Source organism: Mizuhopecten yessoensis, unplaced genomic scaffold (genome assembly GCF_002113885.1).
Source record: "Mizuhopecten yessoensis strain PY_sf001 unplaced genomic scaffold, ASM211388v2 scaffold8573, whole genome shotgun sequence".
Lineage (NCBI taxonomy): Eukaryota > Metazoa > Mollusca > Bivalvia > Pectinida > Pectinidae > Mizuhopecten > Mizuhopecten yessoensis.
The window spans coordinates 277,112-304,456 of record NW_018407615.1 but is presented as its reverse complement, the minus strand read 5'-3'; the positions used below and the strand labels follow the sequence as shown (position 1 = coordinate 304,456).

The 27,345-nt window shown below is 35.9% G+C and overlaps 1 protein-coding gene across 5 annotated transcripts in view; it reads right to left on the bottom strand.

The window, feature by feature from the left end:
• Positions 1-11,662: 11,662 nt before the first annotated feature.
• LOC110456242 overlaps positions 11,663-27,345 on the bottom strand; it is a 99,595-nt gene continuing 83,912 nt past the window's right edge. For all 5 annotated transcript variants that reach the window (XM_021506847.1, XM_021506848.1, XM_021506849.1 and 2 more), the window contains one exon: positions 11,663-27,214. In XM_021506847.1, coding sequence (XP_021362522.1) covers positions 21,449-27,214 — 5,766 coding nt within the window. In that variant the 3' untranslated portion in view covers positions 11,663-21,448. The remainder of the gene's footprint in view (positions 27,215-27,345) is intronic.

Below are 27,345 nucleotides of genomic sequence, written 5' to 3'. Positions count from 1 at the left end.
AGTATGGTAGCAATACATCGTTAAGTACTTTTTTTTCTAATCTAGTAAATGTATCATATTGTCAAATTTGTTTCTTTAAAGTTCAGAATTAACCTTTATTTTTCACAATATGACGAATAAACATTTATATTTCATTCATCAGCTTGTTTCGACTACTCAATCAATCATTCCTTGTTGTAGAACCCAAAAGTGAATTAACCACCTTCTCTCTCTGTATATCTAAGATATGCTGTCCATCATTCCTGTTTTTTGGTTTTAGATTTTTTTTACATATTGTAACAAACTACCTGTCACCGGTGTATATTGTGGTGGTCTAGGTAGATGGATTACCCGGTACGGAGATCGTATCACGAAATCACACCCGAGGTAGTTTACAGTCGACCAGACAGCAAGTTAACACAGAGGGATTCAGTACACACCTGCACGCCATGTTGACTTGTAATCTCGGACACAAACCAGAACACTGCACGAAATGTCACGACATATATTTAACAACACACCACACCTGTATAGATGCGTAATTTGTTTTAGCCAAAAAAGTATCACAACGTTTAAGTTCAGACGAGTTATCTCCCTTATAACGATAACAAAAATATTTTTCATTCACAAAAATTGCATCACTGAATTGTTTCTGTGACGTTTGACGTTTCTATCAATTACAGACATAGAAATGTCTTATGATGCACTTACAATGACCAAATACAAACAACCATCTAAAAAAATCACTGGATATTTCAAACAACGTTTATGTACTTCAAAACAGCACACTGGTAAGGGTCTGCTATTTATTTGGAACATATTAAAGTCGTGTGAAGTCTAGAGAAAACCATATAATTTTGAAATGAAGAAATGTGACGTGTGCACATAGTTAATTTACATTTCGTATGATAAGATTTATGAAACAAGTTCTCAAGGCGAAAGTGATGATGATGACGACAGCCAGTGACAGGTTCCTAACAAGAGTACAAGAGTTTACCTTACGGTGCTGAGAAACTCTCCACTTCTGATTCATGTCAGCTAAGACACACCTTATTGACCAGAGGGGACAGAAAGAAAAGATTCGAGGTCCTGATGATTAAGTTCGAAAGAAGAGGAAAATATACGTATATATATTCTCAGAATGATGACTTGGACACAGTTCTGGAAACAACACCGATGGAAGGACGGAAAGAAAGAAAGTTAGTTGTGCGGAGAGATTTTGAAAAGAAGAAAAGAAATGCACACATGACTGCAGGATGCAAAAAGATTGCAGAGGGAGTTAAGAAAAATAGTAGTGCAACTACTCCGCGACGACATACAGAGTAAACTGATACTATTTTAAATAGACTACAGCTAGGGAACGATAGGAAAATGAGACGAGGGGCAGCATGGAAGAGAAGTTGTTTTATACGGATATCACACCAATTCATATTGTCGCTTGTAGTGGAGAACAAACAAGAACGGTAGAAATTATTAGGGAAAATCATCCACCGACACATCCATCAGAAAGCCAGTCGGATCAGGAATCGGGCAAGATTCCATCATCAGTTCCGTTAGATGCTAAGAAACCAACATGGAGAGGGCTCTAGATGCTACGAAGAATTGACAAGATAGGAACCTGCAGCATGTTGGATTCATGGCAAAGATAAAAAGATGTGTCCAAAGTTCTTGTCGTAGGTAGTATGGACGCAGGACTAAATCCAGGAATGTTGCAAGACAGCTAAGGGAAGATATAATCCTAAAAAGAAAGATTTTAACTCGACGAACAAGTTCAGGGCTGTATCCTACAAAGATTCTTCTGTTGCCGACTCCATTTCGTTATAGCAAACGCTGTAGTACAGCACAGACATGTCATGTAGATAAAACTGCATTTACTGTTGTTCTGTATTATTTGACAACAACATTTCGGTTGTTTCAGTATGTTTCAGCTTCTCGCATAACATTTTTTCAATGAAAAGTCTTCTTTAATCCGTAAAAGTGACCTTTTAATTTGAAATGAAATTAATATTCTTTAAATTCTAATTGACACAAAATACAAAAACGGCATATGTAACACTATATTTAATATTTTAAACCCATCGCGCTGTCGTCATCTGATACCATATCTGTCCTTGGTTTTCGTGGTCTCTTTATGAGTATGGACAGACAGATATTGTTGTAATACACAAGCACTGCGATTTTGAAGATATTTTGATTGAATCTCGATGAAAATTGCTCTATTTGACAGCCCATCACCTCCTACAACTTCTCATCTCGCTTCCACACACGATTGTAAAACTATCCCGAGTTTCCTCTGGCCCTAACACCAGACTGTCTGGTTGTGCCCCACACCAGGCATCTATCCGTCAAAATGCCTAAGTCTGGTGTCAGGGCAAGAGGAAACTTTGGCTACTGTAACATATAAGTTACAAAACACAGGTACACAACTTCAGGCATCAGTGGTGTTCACAGTAACATGGGTACACTCAAGTTTTACTTTTATGGTGTACTTTTATTCGAAAAGAGGTGCACGAGGATATGTAGTTAAAAAACGTGGGAAAACCCCCACAAACATGCACCCAAACACGCGATGTTTGGAAGTACAAACGTGAATGTTTGTGTTATGTTACTTCGCATTTGTTATCGATCCAGATTTGGATGGGAAAAAAATGTTGACGAGAAAGTGTTTTTTTTTCAAAACAACTGAAGTGGAGTTAAATCTTATACTTATATCTTATATTACAGGTATGTCTAGTGTCACATACTTTCGTGTTAACAGGTATACGAATAAGTAACAAATACGGTTATTATTGGGTGATGGTAAACAATTAGTATTTCGTATCAAACGCACCCCAAACAAACAATGTGGTTTACGGTTCACGCGCGGCATATTGCCCGAGAAATAATAATTCGTCTCAATGTCCAAAGAAAGATAACTCTATATGGAATATTTGACTTGAAATGAAAATGGACATTTTCCCCAATTATAATAAAAATTATCAGAACATTATAATTAACTTACAATATTTGAGAAATCTGTCGATGAAAATCGGCATCAGTTCTCCTAGCTAAACAATACAAGTGTATTAAAATAACCAATGAAGTTGAAAAGTGGACTGAAAAATGCAATTTTTTAAAATTTTATTTCCTCTCTCTTTTTATATGTCGTATTTGGTCATTGGTCTGGTCGCAATGTTGCATTAACATATCAGGCTTAACGATTGCGTCATCTTATTGACCTTTCCTCGCTCTTCAGATGTTAGAATCGAGGTTTGGCGTTCTTCATAACAGACGCGATAGAAGACTGTCTAATTTATGTAATTTCTTTCATATTAGCATTTTTGTCTGTAAATGAAGTATGTTTGTAAAAACAAATCCTCGCTAATAAACGTGTACAGTAAACACCCGCGAGATGAATTCATATGCTCATAATACAATCGGATGCATTAACCAGGAATCTTAATATTGCCACAAATGTCCTACTTCCATTCTAAAGAGATAATTTCTGTAGCAATTCCTCCATCCCATTTCATTTTCTAATATTTCCTTCTAGCAATTCCTGGTAACTTGCATGAAAAATACAGTTGCCAGTATGTCTGAATTATATTAGTCATGTCTAAAGTCAGTCTTCATACTTTTTGGTGAACCGTAAAAACGCCGTACACTTCTACACAGATAGTCTTTCGCTAACTAATTTACATTTGATATATTTATATTGGGTTCTCTTTGTAACCCCAATGTCCACACGCTCTCAAAACTAGCGAACCATAGTATCCCACACCTGAGTTCCGAGTGACTTAGTAACTGTCCTTACAGCAGGGAAACACTTGTTTCCTCTCGATTTATCATGTTTCACCCAGTCTTAGTTATCGCGAAACATGTTTAATATCGAAGAAACAGAGATTTGTGTTTCCCTATCACAAGAACAATACAATGTATAATACTGATACAAATACTGTTCAGTTGCATTTTATAGAAATAAAACTAACACATGTTATCAATTGAAATAGTAAGCCTCCTTGTTAAATTGTAGGGGCTTGATATGGCGTCTTACTGTCTACGATCACTAGCACCCCTATATCAGGTCGCGAGTTGGTACCCCACGCAGGTCGGTGGCTTTTTCCGGGTACTCTGGTTTTCCTCCACCACCAAAACCTGACTTGTCCTTAAATGATCATAGCAGTTAAAAGACGTAAAACGCAAACAAACCAAAACATTGTTAAATAGAAAGTCTACCTCGATGGGGGTTAGTTCCGATTCTACCTCGATGGGGGTTAGTTCCGATTCTACCTCGATGGGGGCTAGTTCCGATTCTACCTCGATGGGGGCTAGTTCAGATTCTACCTCGATGGGGGCTAGTTCAGATTCTTTAAAGGTTTCGTCCACAACTAGATGCCTTTATAAATATAAAATAAAACGCGCGTGTAGGTTAACTTTACTGTCCCCCATCGGCAAACAGAACTTTATACTAAGTCTACAAATCAATAATCCTTTTAGGTTATTGTAAGTAGGGTCGGAGGCTTATTTCCCGTAGGAGTTGCCCCACCTTCACAAATTCAATCCTCACGTGTAGGGATGTACGTTGTCTTAATGTGACATATACATCCACTCTTATGATTTTCACTTTGACTTGATAGAACACTTTGTAATTTTGCATCATTAGATAAATGCAGAGAATTCTGGCTTATTACGTAATCATACAATATAATGGTTTTATATATAGGAAAATCCGAATCATTACGTTATCATATAGTCTAGTGATGGTTTTAGATGGGGAATTATGTATCATTAGATAATAACCAGAGAACTCTAATACGATATATTATTATAATTTATGTAGATACTGATAAGATAAAAAAAATAATTCGATGTCGATGCTGGTGAGGATGTTAGTCTATTACATATCTACCATCATGGAAACCCAGGTCTGTTGGTGAAGTACCGTTGTATCTCTCAGTCCGATTTACCTGAAATCAGTATCACATAGCTTATTATATTCCCATCCGTATCATAGGGACTCAAAGTTGATCTAAACCCCTTAAACAGGTACGATTTCCCTGAACACATTAGTTTAGGTCCAAATATAGCGGTAACAAATTCTCAAGTCCCTGTGATCCATATCATTCTTGTTTTTGACACCGAGAGGTTTCGGTTTATGATTAAGTTCATAATTTATACGAAGACAATGTCGACGGATGGTGGACCCCTTTAACGTGCCATCCCACAGAAATGCCATAACCTGAGGACGACAGCATGACACTCTACCCGGACAGCCAGTCCCTACTTCTGCCCACTCGAAGCTGAACGTCAAGCAAATTGATTGATTGATGGGTGTTTCGTCCTTGTTCAGAGCCCAGGACAAAATAGGAGAGGTTAGTTATGGGGTTGAGATGCAAATACGCTTTTGGGTATTGCTAAATAGTTCCAATATGGAGGCTAGAGGTACTTTTATTCTATTTCCCAAAATTAAGAGATTACAATTTGGACTCTCACTATACAACCTATACTATGTGGCGGCTAACAATTAGCCTATTCTTTAGCGTTCAAGGCGTGACTCACCTTATAACGTCAAGCAGTAAGTGCCGTTTTATAGGACTGTAAGGGGACAGAACAGAAACATTAGAAATAGTTTCTTTCATTTTCTGCTGAAGGAAAGAAAGAAATATTTAGAAAGCAGCATAGATTTGATGAACCGAAGGCATTAGTTTTAAAATAATCAAATTTGTTCTACCCAAAGCGTAATGCGTCCATATCATGTAACTTTAATTGAAATATACTAATAATGGATATCCTAAACACGATAGATTTATTTCTAAAACAGATTTGTTTCAATACTTGTATAGGATGATCTATATTTGAATACCAAGACATTTTCTTTAATTGGAGTTTTATATTACCTTGGGTTTAGTCAGTCATGCGATCTAGATATCTATTAAAAGTTGATAAATACAGGCACGTGGACAATGCATTAACTGTCCATAATGTAAGGATATTGTATCTCATGTTACCACGCTATGTACTTTGATACATTGATAAGCAATGTACACTAATTCATTGAGATTATCGATACACTGCAAAACACGGAGATCAGAGATGTGATGTGAAACTTGAGTTTTACCCTAGTACTGCTTAACATTGAGCCGTGTACTGTAAAACATTGAGATTAGCATTGTACTGTAAAACACTGAGATTAGCCTTGTACTGTAAAACACTGAGATTAGCCTTGTACTGTAAAACACTGAGATTAGCCTTGTACTGTAAAACATCGAGATTAGCCTTGTACTGTATAACATTGAGATTAGCATTGTACTGTAAGCATTGAGATTAGCATTGTACTGTAAAGCATTGAGATTAGCCATGTACTGTAAAACATTGGGATTAGCCATGTACTGTAAAACATTGAGATTAGCCATGTACTGTAAAACATTGAGATTATCCAGGTACTGTAAAACATTGAGATAAGCTTTGTACTGTAAACATTGAGATTAGCCATGTACTGTAAAGCATTGAGATTAGCCATGTACTGTAAAACATTGAGATTAGCCATGTACTGTAAAACATTGAGATTAGCCATGTACTGTAAAGCATCGAGATTAGCCATGTACTGTAAAACATTGAGATAAGCTTTGTACTGTAAACATTGAGATAAGCATGGTACTGTAAAACATTGAGATTAGCATTGTACTGTAAGCATTGAGATTAGCATGTTACTGTAAAACATTGAGATTAGCCATGTAATGTTAAACATTGGGATTAGCATTGTACTGTAAAACATTTGGATTATCATTGTACTGTAAAACATTGGGATTATCATTGTACTGTAAAACATTGGGATTAGCCATGTACTGTAAAACATTGAGATTAGCCATGTACTGTAAAACATTGAGATTAGCCTTGTACTGTAAAGCATTGAGATTAGCCATGTACTGGAAAACATTGAGATAAGCTTTGTACTGTAAAACATTGAGATAAGCTTTTTACTGTAAAACATTGAGATAAGCATTGTACTGTAAAACATTGAGATTAACCTTGTACTGTAAAACATTGAGATTAGCCATGTAATGTTAAACATTGGGATTAGCATTTTACTGTAAAACATTTGGATTATCATTGTACTGTAAAACATTGGGATTATAATTGTACTGCAAAACACCGAGATTAACATTGTACTGTAAAACACTGATATTAGCATTGTACTGTAAAACATTGTGATTAGCCTTGTACTGTAAAACAACGAAATTAACATTGTACTGTAAAACATTGAGATTAGGCATGTACTGTAAGACACTGAAATTAAAATTGTACTGTAAAACATTGGGATTATCATTGTACTGCAAAACACCGAGATTAACATTGTACTGTAAAACACTGTGATTAGCCATGTTCTGTAAAACACCGAGATTAACATTGTACTGTAAAACACTGTGATTAGCCATGTTCTGTAAAACACCGAGATTAACATTGTACTGTAAAACACTGAGATTAGCCTTGTACTGTAAAACATCGAGATTAGCCTTGTACTGTATAACATTGAGATTAGCATTGTACTGTAAAGCATTGAGATTAGCCTTGTACTGTAAAACATCGAGATTAGCCTTGTACTGTATAACATTGAGATTAGCATTGTACTGTTTAACATTGAGATTAGCCATGTACTGTAAAACATTGAGATTAGCATTGTACTGTTTAACATTGAGATTAGCCATGTACTGTAAGACACTGAAATTAAAATTGTACTGTAAAACATTGGGATTATCATTGTACTGCAAAACACCGAGATTAACATTGTACTGTAAAACACTGATATTAGCATTGTACTGTAAAACATTGGGATTATCATTGTACTGTAAAACATTGGGATTAGCCATGTACTGTAAAACATTGAGATAAGCTTTGTACTGTAAACATTGAGATAAGCATGGTACTGTAAAACATTGAGATTAGCATTGTACTGTTAAACATTGAGATTAGCATTGTAATGTGAAACACTGAGATTAACCGTGTACTGTAAAACATCGAGATTAACATTGTATTGTAAAACACTGAGATTAGCATTGTACTGTAAAACATTGGGATTATCATTGTACTGCAAAACACTGTGATTAGCATTATAATGTAAAACTTTGAGATTTGCATTGAACTGTAAAACACTGAGATTAGCCATGTTCTGTAAAACACTGAGATTAGCCGTGTACTTTAAAACATTGAGATTAGCTTGTACTGTAAAACACTGAAATTTGCCATGTTCTGTAAAACACTGAAATTAAAATTGTACTGTAAAACATTGGGATTAGCATTGTACTGTAAAACATTGGGATTATAATTGTACTGCAAAACACCGAGATTAACATTGTACTGTAAAACACTGATATTAGCATTGTACTGTAAAACATTGTGATTAGCCTTGTACTGTAAAACACTGAATTTAGCCATGTTCTGTAAAACACTGAGATTAGCCATGTACTGTGAAACATTGAGATTAGCATTGAACTGTTAAACATTGAGATTAGCATTGTAATGTGAAACACTGAGATTAACCGTGTACTGTAAAGCATCGAGATTAACATTGTACTCTAAAACATCGAGATTAGCCTTGTACTGTAAAACACTGAGATTAGCATTGTACTGTAAAACATTGAGATAAGCCATGTACTGTAAAACATTGAGATTAGCATTGTACTGCAAATCCCTGTGATTAGCATTGTACTGTAAAACATTGAGATTAGCATTGTACTGCAAAACACTGTATTAGCATTGCAATGTAAAACTTTGAGATTTGCATTGAACTGTAAAACACTGAGGTTAGCCATGTTTTGTAAAACACTGAGATTAGCCGTGTACTGTAAAACATTGAGATTAGCATTGTACTGTAAAACAATGAGATTAGCATTGAACTGTAAAACATTGAGATTAGCCATGTACTGTAAGACACTGACATTAGCCGTGTACTATAAAACATTGAGATTAGCTTGTACTGTAAAACACTGAAATTAGCCTTGTACTGTAAAACATTGAGATTAGCATTGTACTGTAAAACATTGTGATTAGCCTTCTACTGTAAAACACTGAATTTAGCCATGTTCTGTAAAACACTGAGATTAGCCATGTTCTGTAAAACACTGAAATTAAAATTGTACTGTAAAACATTGGGATTAGCATTGTACTGTAAAACACCGAGATTAGCATTGTACTGTAAAACATTGAGATAAGCCATGTACTGTAAAACATTGAGATTAGCCATGTTTTGTTAATCATTGATATTAGCTTTGTTCGGTACTGGATGCTGATTTGACAACTACATGATGTACACGTAAATCCTTTTAGACAAAGTCAACAAATGATAAAATCAGGTTTGCAATTTGAATTACATGTTGATGCACCTTCTGATAAGTCATAACATAAGTGAGTTCTTTAAATTAATGGGTTTTTATTAGTGAAGTGTCCTGTCAAGACTGAAGTTTATACCTTCTGTATATAGTCTTTTCAATTGAATCTAAGAGACTTTTTAGCCCTTCATCAAACATTTTGAGCTGACCTTCATCCGTGGTCCATCGATCTTTCATATGAAAGATTCTCCTTGGTTCTTAGTTGTTCACTTTATAACTTTTGAGACTGATCGGAAAAACACGACAGCTGCCCAACAGCCATCTTGAATTTTGATTGTTGAAATTTGTTTGTGCTGTTTTCCAGAGGAAGTGTCCACCAGGCAGAAATCTTGAAAGTTGTATATGACTGTTGAAGCATTTAAAAAAAAAAGCTATTTCTTAGAGAGTAAACTATAGATACTTCTCAAATTTCATAAGTTAAGATGTTCTTCCCGTTCTTTATAGTTTTGCATTATTAGGGCCCCGTATCGGAGATACGGGTGCCCTATAGTAACCACTGTCTGTCTGTCTGTCCGTCCACAAATTTTGTTCCTGGCTGATAACTTTGGTATTTATTGACCGATGTACATGAAACTTGGTCAAGATGTTCAGTTCACAAAAATAGACATTGAGGTAAAAAGTCAAGGTCATTAGGTTCAAAGATCAAGGTCAAAATTTGCATCTTTTCACTGATGAACATTTTGGTATGACACTTTGAAACAATGTTGCTCAGAATTAAACAAGGAGTCAATTGACTAAAGGTCAATGTCACTGGGTTAAAGTCGAAGGTTACATTTTGTTATGACATTATGCAGCAATGTAGGTCAGAATTAAACAAGGAGTCAATTGACCACAGGTCAATGGTCACTGTCAGATTTTGTATCTTTTCCCTGATGAACATTTTGTTATGACTTTATGAAGCGAAGTTGGTCGGAATTTAACAAAGAGTCAACTGACCTTAGGTCAAGGTCACTTGGGCAAAGGTCAAGGTAAAATTTAATATTTTTTTGCTGGTGAACATTTCATTATGATACTTTGAAGCAATGTTTCTGGGAGTTAAACAATGAGTCATTTGACCAAAGGGCAAGGTCACTGGGTCAAAGGTCAAATTTTGTATCTTTTCACTGATGAACATTTTGTTATGACATTATGAAGCAAAGTTGGTCAGAATTTAAAAAGGAGTCCACTGAGTTAAGGTCAAGGTCATTTTATGTTATTATGTAGCAAACTTGTTCAGAACTTAACACAGAGTCAAATGACCTTAGGTCCAGGTTACGGGGTCCAAAGGGTCAAAGTCAAGTTTTATATTTTTCACTGATGGACATTTTGTTATGATATTATGAAGCAGAGTTGGTCGGAATTAAAGAATAAGTCAACTGACCAAAGATCAGGGTCACTGGGTTAATGGTCAAGGTCATTTGGGTCTGAAGGTCAAAGACAAAGTGGATCTCTGACTTTGACCCTGGCTCTTAATGGAGGAGGTATATGAGGTGAAATAAAACAAATCAAGGCTAACAAATGAGTATTGCACCGGTATTTACATTTCTGTTAGCCCAGCAAATATGGTGGTGGAAAAAAACAAGTCGCACATCATAGTACATGTAAAATGTATATTTAGCTTCCTTGCGATCCTTTTTGAAGTCCAAATGTCAAACGTCAAGCTAAGCTACATGGGCAGATTGCTTCTTGATGATTATGGGGGATATATTGCCACAAGACGGGGCCCTTACTGACCTGTCAGTGTTCTAGTTTCATTTCAAGTAGCTTGATCATATGCAAAATGTGACGGTCAGATATCAGAAAACTCTGGTGTTACTATTTCAAACACAGCAGTAAAATATTCTACTCAAAAATTACAAGATGAGATCAAACTTACATGGAACAATGAAGATCTTACAATGGTGAGTGCCAAGATTCCCCTGGGATATCTAAATTTGAGAAATGTTAGTTTTGTTTTAGATAATGCATGAATTGAAGCAACACATAATAAGATTTTTAAATCTTGAAACTCATAAAGATCTTATGTGATGTGTAATGTTATTAAGTATTCCGAATCGGCACTGGTATCGTGCGAGTCAAAATTATCCTGAAAACAAAAGCTGTATCCTAAAATTTTATCAATTTTCGCATTCTAAGCTTAATCTACCAAGCTGGGTCTTCTCCCAAAGTTGCTTCTTATTCATAATGGTGATAAGTCATGTGTTAAGTGATGATGTCTACTTTTGAATTTAGTACTGATTCACTATACGCTTGATGTATAAGAAAGTTCAAATGTCAGGTTATACAAAATTCTGAAAATACAATAAGTCTAAAACTGTCGAATTAAAACAAGTACAAAGTTCAGTTACAAACAATTTTATTGCATCCCAATAGAATCGTCCAACAAAACAAAAAGAAATGAAAGATGAATGCCTTTGGCAAGCAAAAAATGAATATACAACAATTTCCTCACATATATAAGTAGTGATAAATGCATTGTATTAAAAACAAAAACAAAATTCTTTTAAAGGATGACATTTTTGCTTTGAGCAATAGTTTTTTTTTTTCATTGTATGAAACGTTTAATAGTTATAATTTATAGGATTCTGTGTTACATATAACAGTAATTTCTACATTTAAACATTTAAAACACACTCAACACATGTAAACAACCACATTTGCCTAAAATTCACACGTAGTATTCATACCTATATAGATAACAAGCACATTGTTAATCTGAGAGAGAACTCTCTAAAGGAAATCAGGACTAAAGCAGGCAAGTCTTAAAATGCAGAAGAAAAAGGACCATTGGTCAAAAAACTATATCATGATACGATGAAAAAAATGGATTTTTTTTAGCACCATGAATATTCTATTTACCATTTTACAATACATAGAATTTGACCAGTCCAGCAGTTACCTGGTGCTCTCAACTGATAAATGCTGACCATTTCAAATGATTGACCACATGAATGATAAATGTTGACCAATCACATGATCCACCACATGATTGGTAACTGTTGACTACCCATATGACTGACCACATGACTATCAATAGAGATGACGGATGAAAAATAGCTAGTTTGAACAATGACACAAGAATTTTGTCAATACAAATTTAGAAGCTGTGACAAATTCTTTAATCAATTCATTTTAACAACAAATTCTTTAATTAAATCATTTTAACAATGTTATTTGACAAATGGTGTTAAAATCAACCATGTCAGAAAATTAAAAGCAATGGTATCTGGAAGATCACACTACCAGTATGCACAGATATAAAGTCGAAACAGTGAAACATATTTCCGTTCCTGGAGAGGTCCACATCTGAAATCATGTCTTTTGCAAATAGTAATTTGGAAATGGTTCCACACCACATTTGACAAGTAGGCAAAGAATACATGTATTGATAACAAGAAGCAAATTTTAGTTTTAAGACATGCTAACGATTTGTTAAGTGGAATAACTGTAATAAGTTTGTAAGGGAGATAACTCTAGTTAGTGTTATTTTCATCCAGTGTAAGCCCCCTTTTTCTCAGAGGAAGATGGCAGAATTATCGAGACTCTAATGTAGATATATTTCTTACTGCTTAAAAACATGAAATGTGTCATAGGGTCAAATGGTCCAACTTATTACTGCCTCTTCATCTCATTAATTATTTGTGTAGTTTGTCTACCTTCATTGCTAGTCATAATAACAAGGGAATATCACTTGTCAAACTAATAAAATAGTTTTGAGTAATTTTTTCTCCTACTAAGCCCTACTGCGGCCCCTGTGATTACTGTTATAACCTCTATATATGCAAGTGACACTTTTGTAATACATATGATATCAATAGCTTTAGTCTTGTGTTAAAACATTTATCACAATTATAGAATCACAATAAAAATCTAGTCCACACAACTGTCCATACGTCACCACAACACAAAATCTCTTTTCTTTTCAATATTAATTTTAAAAGTGAAATGGGACAGATGATCATCTGTCAACTATTTCATAATATAAATATAATTATCTGCCCATTAATCTCCAAACATGTACAAACACAGATATGATGCAATTTACACCAAAGTCTTGCTATTTGAGAAATTAGTACCTAAAAATTTGCATTTCAAGGATTTAAACATGTGTCTTGCATGGACTGGAAAAGTCACTGTACATATTTCACCCCAAACCTGACTAGTTAGGTGGTATCTCAAGTAATACATGCATATTATAACTAAACACTTACGTCTAATTATAGGAAAGCTACAAAACATACCTTGTAACAATTAAATAGATATATTTATAAATTCTTTAATGTTTCATTCTGAGGACACCAATAAGTTTACATCTTTTATAATGACAACTTCCGTACTGCGATCCCTTGTTCATATATGTATTTTGATTCAAGAAAAAAACCTTGGGATTTTAGACGAATTCCTGCTAATTTTTCTCTACTGGTAAGACAGAAAGCATTATTTTTTAAAGATATTTTTGCCATGGTAATTAAAACAGATTCACACTATCGGTGAATCTGCCTTAAGTACACATTTTGAAGTTTTGAAGCCTCTCAAAATGCAACAAGATTGTCCCATGAATAATATTCTATGTATTTCATTTTGCCATTTATAATTTTAACAAGAAAATAATGATAATAAGATAAAAACAAACAAATCAGCAAGAATTCACCTAACAAAGTAAATTCTTCAGATCATCAATGATATACAAACAATATATCTCATTGTTATTACGATTGAAATAAAAAAGGCTCTCAAATTTTAACAGGAATTTATAAAAGTTGATGATCACCTCCTACATCAGGTAAATCATCTGAAACTTAATATACAACTCTATTTTTCCTTAAAAACATGCTCTGTCATTCTAATTTATAAATTCTGAGTATATTTCTATTTAAAAATGAATAACAAATGAAATCAAAATTCAATTGATTAACAAAAGTACACCGGTTTTCTTCAGGAAATTTATTTTTATACGTAGATATCTTGTTCAATTTGTCATTATATGAAAAAGATATCTTAAGGCTACATAAACTGAAACACAATTTCTATAGCAACTTTGCAGTAGTTTAATAATTTCGTTGAATATTTTCAGAAATAATAACTACATAAAAAAGTCTTGCCTTGTCAACAGGTGAGTGTAAATTGCCAGGTATCATTTCTATAAAACAGAAACAATGAAACACCTCAATTCTGTAAATTCAGTACAAACACTTATCCTATAAAATCATCATGTTAGCACCTTCAATCATTTTTATGTTTTAATTTTGTTCAATAAAATGAAAAACTTTAATTAACAACTCTCATGACAGTTGTTTTACAACCATACCTAGAAATGGGGTGGGTGATGGTCATCACTAAGGACATTATAAAAGAATGTAACAGGTCAAGGATTTTCACTGTACTACATCTCTCATTAAAATTTTAATTTCATAAAAAAAATATGTGATATTTAACCATAAACAGCAATAGAAATAAAAACAAACATTGCGTAACGTTAAGTTAAATCATGATCTTCCTATTTGAAGATGAATTATGTCTGGTACAATATCAAATTAAGTTTTTACCGGTTACTGATATTAAGCTGCCATTATTCTGAAACATAAATCTTAAAAACATAAACACATGGAGATATGCTGAACCCATGAAAACCAATGATCAATGTTTCTATACAAATTATATACCTTTACAAAAGAAACCTTTTTTATTAGAACCCTCTAAGAAACAACCAAAATCACCTTCTAGACCGGTCTGATATCAGAAAGTCCCAGTGATCAAAACCAATTTATTATGATTGCTATCAAACTTGCATTACCAGCCTATCATTTTTAAAATATTGAAATTTTTCTTTCAAATTTTTTCTTGTGTTAGATGTTCCAGCCTATGTGTGTGCTTTGAAAGATGCCTAGTGTTAAAAGCAATGAAACAAGATCATTTAGAGAACGAAAGATTTACGACCACTCGGAGGGGGCTGGAATCTTTATAAGGTAGAAGACAGTGATATAGTTAATTATTCTATGCCCTATAGTCATCACTTGGTCTGTCTATCTATAAGTCCATAAATATGTAGATTATATAACTCGAGTTTTCAAAACATTTCATTATCTTCAAGTTGTACATATGTATTACCATTCCCCCTAGCTTGATACTTTAACATAGAATCTCTTTACACCGGATATTTAAACCAATTCCTCTCTAGTTTCACACTTCAAAATGTAATTTCACTGTTTCTTAAACACAAAATTCTCTTCTAGTTTTATTCTTATAAATAGAACTCCATATAGTTTGATACCTGAATCCAGATTTTCCATCCAACTTCATCTTTGAATTTCTATCTAGTTTGATACTACACAGGATTTCTTTTTAGTTTGGTTTTTACTCATAGAGTTCCATATACCTTGTAAATAGCTGAACGAAGATTTCTCCTACCTTTTAACACTACTTCCTCTCTAGTTTGACACTTAAACACAGAACTCCCTTAAGTGTGATACTTAAAACATAGAACTATCACTAACTTGATCCAAGTGAGTACACATTTTTTGCTTAAAGCCTCATGGATCAAATAGGGAAATGAAAAAGAAAATTTTGTATGTAATTCAATTGTAGTTTCATCAATTATATGTTAAAATGCTACTTTACTGAATGTCACTCTGTGATTTAATCACCTAACTGCTCAGGAATAGTACTGTTCCCTATGCAGACATTGCTGAGAAAAAGCAGTCTGATCAAAAGGTCAGAATATCTACTGACAAAAACACACACAAGCATTAATCCCATGTGTAGTGAAGTGGCTAATATAATAAACTCTTTTCATGTTATTAGAACACATTAAAGTACACAGTTGCTAAGCTATTGCAGATATGGGAGAAAGTTGTTTAAGTGTCAGATTCATCAGGCCTGGTTTTATGATAATTCTTTAGGTTCTCACTGATTTCTGGCAATATTCTTGACATGAAGCGTTTATTTTTTCAAACATTCAAGTTCTGAACTTCCAATAAATATCACCAATGGTGAAAATTCTAAAGGTTACTGTTAGAATTAAAAATATAAGTTTCAGACTTTGTAAAGGCTCATATAACGTAGTTGTATTTACTGGGTGTCAAATAAATATCATCTTTTAAACTATTAATAGGCTCATCCTATTTACTGAAGGTAAGATGTATAGCTGTGGTCATATATAGACTGTACACAAGTCAAGGCAAGGTAGAAGTTGAGAACCCTTGGATTTGAAAATAGACCAGCCTTATATAAACAAAGACACCATGAGCCACTGGTTAGTTTACAGCCAATTGGGATGGGATTTAGAATCTTTAAAAAAAAACAGCATTATTTCATAATACATTAATTTATGAATGCTATTATATATAAACATTATTCATTTTACAACAATAATGAAACAAGTTATTCCAACTGACACTAACCACGTGTGTTGGCCTACATGTTAGTGTGCCAAGAGTCAGTGTGGGAGGAAACTGGAGTTGAACCCCAGCTGCCTTGGTGAAAGGCAAGTGCATTACCCACTGCGCCACCCAACCCTCCCATGGTATTATATCTGGTGTTAGTGTGTTACAACATGACTTACACATCACACGTTAATGATATCAGAAAATCAGTGAGAACCCATTTTTAAATTACTCATGCAAAAATATGACATTTGTAAACATGAATAAGTACAACAATAAGTTCTAATGTAACTTGGTACTGCCAACAGTCCACTAAACTGCTGAAGAGAGTCTTACAACAGTAATACTTGATAAATCATCTTAAAAATGTGGAACAATGCGTATACAATGCACCATAATTTCATAAAACAAATGAAACAATATCTTTTTTCCTAAACATTTATAGTAACTGTTAGAGTACTTATTTTAGCAGACTCAGAATTTAGTTTTTTTTTTTTTTTAACAGGTTAGATCAATGATGAGTTACTGAACTACCAATATTTGCCATTCAAAACTATATATACAGAAACTTTGAATAGAGCAATCATAAATTAGAGCAATGCTTAAATCGCCCAAAAAAATAAAAATAAGAATACATACTTCTGAAGTCTGTATGTTTTGCCTCGACTTTCAACACATTTAAAATAACAGTATCATATTTGATTTGACAAATGCACTCAAACTTTTCTAAAAAGGAAATTTAAGGACGTTCTTAACAAAAATTTAGATTTCATTAAACAGAAATTTTAAAATGTCTCTCAAATGTCTCATTATTTATTCTGTACCATTGAAATCAAAGTTCAGATTCAATACAAATACACACCTTTTATGTTGTATTTTAAACCTTGCAGTGCAATTATTTCATGGAATGTGGCACTCCTAGTTTAAGTAATGCACAAAAAGATTATCTTTTTTTTAATTTCAATTTCTCTTTGGATCACAACAGTTTAAGACCAGTGTGTATTGAGTGGCACCAATTTTGTAGCATTAAAGGTTTAGGTGGTCAACCGAATTCATTTGCACAGATAAAGATAGTTTATGAAAGAAAAAGTTATGTATAGAAATTTCTCTGTCATAGTTTAACCCTTTCACCACTGTAAACCATAATGGACTCATCCATATCAATGCTTGGTAGAGTCTACGAAAGTTACATAGGGGTGAAAGGGTTAAAAGCAAGACGTCAGTAGTTCAATGTTCAATTACCTAACAAAAGAGTCAGTATCAATAGCTACCTTAAACCAAATCTGTGAAATAGCTGGTAACAAATCTATATATAAAGCATATTAAGATTTTCATCAAGGAAACTGGGCAAGACACTAAAGGGAAATTACAAGTATTATATACACACTGCTATTTTCTGATATGTAAAATTTGAGGATTATTATATCTTAAGATATTTAGGTTTAAATTTTATATAATTTCATAGAGTTACTCCCCTTGAGCCATAAATCAAGTATTACGGTGTGGTATAATCAAATTCATGTCACTGTGGAGGTGAACATTTAACCCTGTTAAGTGATTTTTATTTAAGTCAGAACAGCAACCCTCCATTTACAAACCTATATGTGACAGAAATACCTTTTCATCGTCAGGGAAGGCAATTAACCTTGCCCTATTCCCCTAATGAAATTTTCCAAGACAAATATGGTAAACTCTGCTCGTTTCAGAGAAAAGCGACCTCAAAATGTGACTCAATAATCATGAAATGATCATCGGCACCTGCGTTAAACATTGGGCTTGGCTTCAAACCTAATTTCTAAACAGAAATTATGGCATTTACTATAATTAGACTAATTACATGTTCAAATCAAATTTCAGAAACATGGATCTCGTGTCAGCATCAAGGCGGAACATTTTATTCACTAACAAGAATTGTTAAGTAGTCTTTCCTGTTTTTTCAAAACATTTAAAAAAAATATCTCATTGATTTTCAGGAAAAAGTATAATTTTTAACTACTGCCTAAAACTTTTATAAATGATAACAAATTCAATTGTAAATGAATTTATAAACAAAGAATTAAGCATGATTAAGCATGCTTTTATCAATGTAGTTCTATTATCATAAACAATATTGCATTCATTTCCTGCAAACATAGACTGAAATGTTTGCAATACAATTACCCAGTAAAAAAGCAGCTAAATATTGGCCTGCAACTTTGCAGCTAGATTGAACCGCTTCAAAGCAGTAATTCTCAGAAAAAGATTAAAGTGAACACTGTCACAGCACACGATAACATGTGTAAGTAATGGGGATGAGGATGCGATGCGTCATTTCATGACTGAAAAACAATACTAGTGTAGGACATGACTAACAAAACAAAGAACATTGATGATAACAGTGATATCCTACAAAATACCAAACCTGTGGCTTGATAAATAATCAACAGATTATCTATTTGTAACATCTCAAAAATTTGTTAAAACAAGATTTGTCAAAAAGATGGATTAAACACACAAACACACCGATGCATACACCCACACATGTACATTCACACAACAATGCCTAAAACTTCAACCTTGAAAATGGACAATGTATACAATCTTAAAACAACTCTACTGGTCTTTCGTTCGTTGAATCGTAGGTACGTCGCAGCAGCTCACTGGTTGTTGAGGAATCCAGTGTGTGAATGGATGTTTAGGAGTATACTCCCAAGTTGAAGCTATGTTAAGGAGTATACTTTCAGTAGTAAGTTGTGTACATGAGTATACTTTCAGTAGTAAGTTGTGTACAGGAGTATACTTTCAGTAGTAAGATGTGTACATGAGTATACTTTCAGTTGTAAGTTGTGTACAGGAACTTTCTGTATAACCTGTACAAGAGTATTGAATTTTAAAGTAAAAACAGTATACTCCCAAGTATAAAGTTGTGTATAGGAATATAGTTTCAGTATAGTTGTACAGTATAGTTTCAGTATGTTGTACAGCAGTATACATTAAGTATGTACAGATAATTGTGTAGAGGAATACATTTGCAATATTAAATTGTTAAAAAGTACACTTCCAGTATTAACTTATGTTTAGGAGTATACTTTCAGTATTAACTGTAAACATGAATATATATTCCACGTGTTAAGCTGTGTAGAAGAGTATACTTTGAGTATATTATTGTGTACAGGAGTATAATTTTAGTATTCAATTGCTGGAGGAGTGAATTTTTAAATATTAAGTTGTACACAGCAGTATACTTTCAGTATTAAATTGTACACATGAGTATACTTTCAGTATTAAATTGTACACATGAGTATACTTTCAGTTTTAAATTGTACACATGAGTATACTTTCAGCATATTATAATAGTGTACTGGAAGTACATACTTTTATCTGTATACAATATATTGACAAATTGATTTACATGACCATACAGTGAACCTGTCATTTCCTGCACTTGCATCGTAAAATCTTTTTTTCAAACTTTGGTGGAAAAAAAAAGGCTTTATATGTCGATCTTCAGTATATTAACCAGTAAACCTACTGAAGTATATTCATGTTCAGGGGTATACCTTCAGCATACAGCCATGTACACATCTAACCTACCAGAGAGTGTCCATGTTCAGGAGTATACCTTCAGCACACAGCCATGTACACATCTAACTTACAAGAGAATGTCCATGTTAAGGAGTATACCTTCAGCACACAGCCATGTACACATCTAACCTACCAGAGAGTGTCCATGTTCAGGAGCAAACATTCAGTATACTACTAGGTACACAACATGATCCTACTCTAGTTTACTCATATATAGGAGTATACATTCAGTATACTGTCATGTACACATTTAACCCTTCTAGAGTATATTCATGTTCAGGAGTATACATTTAGTATACAGCCAAGTACACATCTAGCCCTACTGAAGTACCTACATGTACCAGAGTATATTTCAGTATTTAACCATGTAAACAACATGATTGTGCTTTGACTATTTTTTTCATACACTCATAAAAATCATAACAATATTTACACAATAATATATATATATATGTATATCTATCTATCATCAATAGGTAATGTATCAGACACTTACTAATTTATATAGTAATCCACATTTAGGTAGGAAAATTATCACTTTCCATGTTTTTGGCAGTATCTGTTATCTGGTTACACAATTTTTAAACAGAAAATAGCACATATCCCCGGAATTCTTTAACAAATTCCTTTTTCAACCAACAAGAATCTTCACATTAAATCCAATCTGGAGCTTTGCAGGCTTCAATTATTGAACCCACACACTTTTCATAGCTTCAGAAAGAAAAGGAAAAAAGAGGTTGCCTCCCTTGAGATGACACTTAACTGATGATTACACATTAATCCAATATACGAATGTCAGGAATCCTTTTTAAAATAATCCAAATTCCGATAAATAATTTAAAGAAATCACATAGCAACAAAATTCAACATATCCCCTTGTTAGATATAAAATCAATCAAAACATCCACAAACTATCAAATCGATCGCTTTAGCACGTCAGAATTGTTTGTTAGATAATCCACGGATATCTCTTGTTAGAATTATATATGTAAGAAAAGATGGATTCACAAAGAGTTATTTCCCTTGGGTTATGATATACACACTATCTTCCCTTTAAAAGTGAGTAATTTTTAACAATCAGAGTTACTTCCTTTCTATGAAACAGTAACTTAATTCCCTTTCCTTGTTCGATGAACCTCGGTAACATCCCATTTGATAAGAGTGAGTTATAATCCTTGATTAGTGAAATTCATTTCGTCGAATGTTTTTGCCTGCTTGGCTCCTTGTCACTCGGTCCCAAACAAAGGGAAGCTGATGACGAGCTTCAGCTCTGTTCTTAATCCCATCTGCGCCACATTTTATCTTAACCATCAGCTTGGAATGTTTGTCGTCTGTACCGTCCATTTCAGAACCTATTTCACTTTCCCCCACCTCATTTGAGGAGATTTCCATCATGTTTGAAGTCTCCGAGTCATAACTGTTACTAGAATAAGCACTAGGACTGTTCACACTACCTGGACTTTTAGCACTGGATACAAAATCAGAACTTATTTTTAACTGTTTGTTTGTTGTTGTTGTATCAGCAGATGACACATTGTGTTTTCGCTTATTTCGATGTGAACTGAATTTCTTGTGCATATAGCTGACATTATCCATGGAATAGTCACATGACTTTTCGTCAGTGTTATCAATTAACGATCCCGATTCGCTGCTTATCTGACGATCAACACTTTCTGGACTTTTTGCGTTGTGTGAGTCACTATTTTGGATCTTAATGTCTGTATCATCAGTATTTTTTTCATTTTTTGAATCACTTTCTACTGAACTAGTTGTTGATATTTGTTTCTTCAAGACAGGCATTTGCCTGTCCTCGTAAGACTCCGATACTTTGGCATCCTGTATAGACTGTGGTTCACAACTACTGTCAGGACTGACACTGATTGTTGCTGATTCTGCGGGAACTTTTTTGACAACAGAAGGCGTTAAAGGTTTGATTATGACCGAGTCTTGACAATCACTATGGTTACTGTCACTTTCCTGTTGTTGTTGACTTCTTGTTTTATCTGGATGAACGTTTAAAACGTGATCTTGTAGGAAGGAAGGTGTGGCAAAAGGGATGTTACAAAACTTACACACAGTTGACATATCAGTGCCAGTCTCATTCTGGCTGGAGGAATTTAGGTCACGACTCGATGAAACTTGGTCAGAAAATGACACTTGAGCTTCGCCGGCAGAGCCAAGCTGTCGAGGAATTTTTGGCTGGCCATGTTGTCGACAATGACGTTTAAACAAACCAAAATCATTAAGCTGGAATGTTTGTCCACATTCTGGACATTCCATTCGTTTACGTTCAGTAGGACTTTGTGTATTGTGAATTTCACTTTTAACGCTGTCTCTCAAACTTTCGATGGTTTGACTTGGCTCGGCGTTGGGTGTGTTTCGTTCCTTGTTTGTTGACTGTACATTGTCCTTTACCACCAATACGTTCATATTGATGTTGTGAGGAGACGGGTCCTCATTACTAGGCTCAGAATTTGATGAATTGGAGTCTCTGGAGGAGATTCTGCCACTCTTATAACTTGTGTTAACAGTTTCAGCAGGAACATTTTGGGAGGATTGTTGCACGGTCATGTTTTGAGTGTTAGGTCCTGTGACAAAGATGGCCGGTGGTTGAGGCGGTACAGGTGCCACAGATGCTGGTTCCATAGGATGTCGTGGAGGTATTTGTTGTGGAGAGGCTGCCTGCTGTATATTGTATGTACCCACTTGTGGTGGTGCATTTAATGTTCGCTTGGTGGCAGAAATTGTCTGCACAATTGTGTGTTCAGCACGAGGTTCAAATCCATGCTGGTTGCGGAAGTGTTTGCGGAATCCATATGGACTACCATAGGTCTGTCCACAAAGTCTACAGATGAGATACAAAATATCATTGGGTGAGTGATTACCAATGATGTTCTGGATCGGTTCATGTTTTGACACATTGGACCGTTTTGATCCTTGTCGTGATTGTTCATCATTTGGGGAGGACGTCTCCTGTCTGTTTTGCTGCATGTACTGTTGTTCAGATTGTTGTTGCTGAGATGGTTGCTGTGATAGTTGTTGTGACTGTTGATGATGTGCTCTATGTTGTGGAAAATTTGGTGATGAATGCTGTTGATTATGAGAATTTTGTTGTGAGTATGGTGGCTGCAGCTGCTGTTGTTGTTGTTGTTGCTGTTGTTGCTGTTGTTGCTGCTGCTGTGGATATGGTTGCTGGGTGGAGCTAGAGTGATGGTTCTGACTGATGTTCTGATGGGCCTGTTGACGAGAAGAGGGTGGAGTTTGCATTGGGTATTGTTGTGATGTAGGCTGATGTTGATGATGAAAGTTCTGTGATGGTTGCTGTGACATTGGACCTCCGTGTAACTGGGCCACAGACTGGAGATGTCCAGTTGACATGTCTGTCTGTGACACAGGGCCACGGGGAGACAACTCTGGCCCCCTCGGTGTTTGACTGGAACTGTTGTATGGCATGCTGTTAGGTCCTTGCGCATAAATCGCTGGCATTAGTGGTGGCGGCAACTTACTAGCACTAGCAGCGACAGACATTGGGTGTGAAGAACTTCTTTCTCTGTGAGCTTGGTGGTGACCTTGACTGTGATCTTGATGACTATGAACAGTATAAGAAGGGTTGGCTCCCTGTTCCAGGCCCCTGACCTGTGGTGGCAATGCTCGCTTTGGACTCTGGTGTTCCACTGGATGTGGACTCTGTTGGGGATGATAGCCAGTCCCCTCAGAGCTCCTCCCTGGTGGCTTGCGTTCCCGGATGAGTCTTTGCACACTGTTTTCAAGCTGGTGAAGAAATGTGTTGCGCGACGGAGAATTAAATTTCATGTCATTAGCTGCACTATATGGGACATTGGTACGAAGACCACCTCTATCGCGTTCACGTGAATCTTGATTGTCATACAAGGATGATTGTGATTTCTGGGATTTACAGGTCAGATCAAGAGGTTGATCCCCGGTAGGTTTCCCCTCCTCCTTTTTCTTGACAGACAGGTCAAGGACAGGAGGGACATCCTTGGGCTTTGGTGGGGGTTCACCATGGGAACCATAATGGCTGTCATGGTTTTGAACCTCGCCTGGCTCCGCCTTTGTCCAGAAGTTATCTCCCCTATTGGGACCATCTCGTTTATAATGTGGTGAGAGTTGAGGATGCGGAGGGTGATAGGGAGGATGTTGAGAAGGAGGATATGGTAGAGGACTAGTTTGTTGCTGTTGCTGTTGCTGCTGCTGTTGCTGTTGCTGCTGTTGCTGCTGCTGAAGTTTGTGCTGAGTAATCGGAGAGAACTGCCCAGCAACAGATGGTGGCAACTGCTGCTGCTGTTTCAATTCACGCTCGGATGCCTTCCACATCGCTGGATTACCACCCTGTGGGGACACCTGTGACATTGCACCTGGAGAATTCTGTGCCATCATTCGGCTGTATTCTCGCGGGGATGAAATAGGTGGATTTGAAGGATACAGCTGAGGCATTTTGAATGGATGTTGTTGTTGGGATTGTTGATAATATGTAAGTGGCGGAGTGGGGCCGAGTGCCATTGCAGAGGAAACTGACATTTTAGGGTTGTTATCTTTGTCCTGAGGTTTCTGCATATTTGCATGTGGAGACATTTGTTCTGCTGCAGGAGGTCGCATTGTAGCAGGTTGAGGGTGGTATGGTGATCCACTGGATATATGCCCAGGTTTAAGGGAGCCATATTCTGCAGGATGTTGTGAATATCCCTCCTTTGTGTCAGGTTTACGAGCTTGTCTTGAGTCGCATGATGCACACTGACAGTCACGTAATGATATCTGTTGGCCATTAGCCCCATGGTGTTGTTGATGATGATGATTGTGGCTTCCAGCCATTTGAGAATGGCCACCCACATGTGTGGCACAGTCTCTTAATGACACAGGTGCATGATGGGAAGCATGTTCTCGTAACATTTGATGTCCAACATGATTCCCAGACTCTCGTGAAGATGATGAATGAGATCCTCCATCGCGATGAAGCCCTCCATCACGGTGTTGTGTATGATGGGGACTTGTTTGGTTTGCCCCCATATGGTGCATTTGATGATGCTGCCCATACATTTGACGTGAGTCACAATTGGGCGACATCTTTTTTGGCACTTGAGAAGATGTTGATGGTGATGGTTGCCTTGGTGATTGTTGTTGAGGAATTGGTTGTCTTGGTGACAACTGTCGCGGTAAACTGGGTGAATGCATCATGCCGGGGTATGGATAATGTGAGTTGTTTGGATATTGTGGGGAGACTGGCATCATTTCCTTTGGTGGCCTGTTTGCACTGCTAAGACCTCCGCTCATAGGACCCCCAACCATAGGGCCACCTTGCATGGGACCACCAACACTGTGGAATGGAGGATTGGGCCGTCCAAGATATGGCATGCATGTCTTATCAATGGGATATGGCAGATGGGGCCGCATGTGGCGCTCTTGTGGATATCCTGAACTGTAACCATGTGGTGAGTCATGTATTTCCTTCCAAGAAGATTCCACATCCTTATTTGGTCGTTCCATCATTTTGCGACCTAGGTTGGCTACAGTTTCCTCTACATGTGTTTGAAGTCTTTCCATGCCCTGCATCAGAGCTTTGTTCATTTGTTCAGAGTGTCTTGTACTATCAGTACTATAATTTGTGTTTGCCCTGTCTATATCTGACCCAGCACCATTCTCACCATGTCGCCTGGCACTTGCAGGACTATTTCCCATCTGGTTGTAACTGGAGTGTCCTTGTTCCTGATTAGAACTACTTTTCTCTCCTTGCTGTTCAATTACCTCCCCTTTTGATGCACTCTCCTTTGAAGGAGACAAAAGTTTATTCACTACTTTTGTTTGATCAATCACAGTATCTACCATTTCTTGTGCATTAAATCCATTACTGTCTGTACTTTTCCCTGGATTTGATTGGCTAATCTCAACCCTTGTCGCCGATACTGAAGGCTGACTTTCATCCAACTGGTTTTTGAATCGTTCGTTAGCATCTAATTGATCTTTTTCATCCTTTTTATTAATACTATTATAACTTTTCTCCAACACTCTCTCAATATGGTCCTTTAAGCACACTAGCTTGCGTTTTGATATACTCATATCCTCAATGCTGTTTGATTGTCGCTGTTGAGAATTTGACAAAGATTTAGCACTGCTATCTCCTAGCTCTGGCGGTGATTTGTCGTTGAGTTCCTTCTCTGTCATGCCTGCTTGAGCAGGTGGTGTGTTTGAAGGCCTGGCAGATTGATCACTTAATTCAAGAATATTTGTCTTTTCACTTGGTTCTTTATTCAAATCTGGCAGAGAATTATTTAACACTTTCTCTATTAAAGTCTGAAACGTTGTCACATTACTGTTCTGGCTAGAGTCTACAGACAGTTTCTTCTTTTTCTCCACCTCCTCGGTCGCCTCAACTTTACAGTCTCCCTTCATAGGAGAAGGGGTTGTTTGACTTACACAGTGTGTGTCTTGTGAGGGTTGCTCTTCCGTTTTTATTTCCTTGGATTCAATCTTAACCGTTGCGACTGTGTCATTAGAAGTCTTTGTAGATAAGCAACTATCACTTTTCGCCTGAACAACTTCTGATAACTTCCGAACAAATGACCTAGGTGGGTCAATTGCCACACATTTTTCATTGGCAAAAGTCTTCATACTAATTTCTGTATTATCATGTTTTGGTTCATCTGAACGACCTTCTGCATCAGAATCATTTGAAACATCATTGTCGTCTCTTCCCAGAAGATAATTTTCGATCAAGTTGTCAATTTTGTCCTTCATACAGGGTCCGCCATCAGCTGTGACTGTGCCACTGTCATCACTGCCCCTAGCTCTGTCAGGTCCAGAGTTACTGGTACGTTCCTTTGAGGCCCCACAAGAGTTACTTCCCTTGCCCACCGGTGTTCCTAACCCCTCTTCATCCATTGAAAATTGCTGCCCCATGGGTGCTGCAGTCTCTACGGCAGGAGACAGCATCTGAAACATACAAAATATAGAATCGGTAAAGCGTTGTTAAGAAAGCAGAACTGTAAAACAGCTTTACATTTATAACCGTTGGTTTTCAACGTTAAATTTTTCCTTATTCCTAAAATAAAATTCTTCATAAG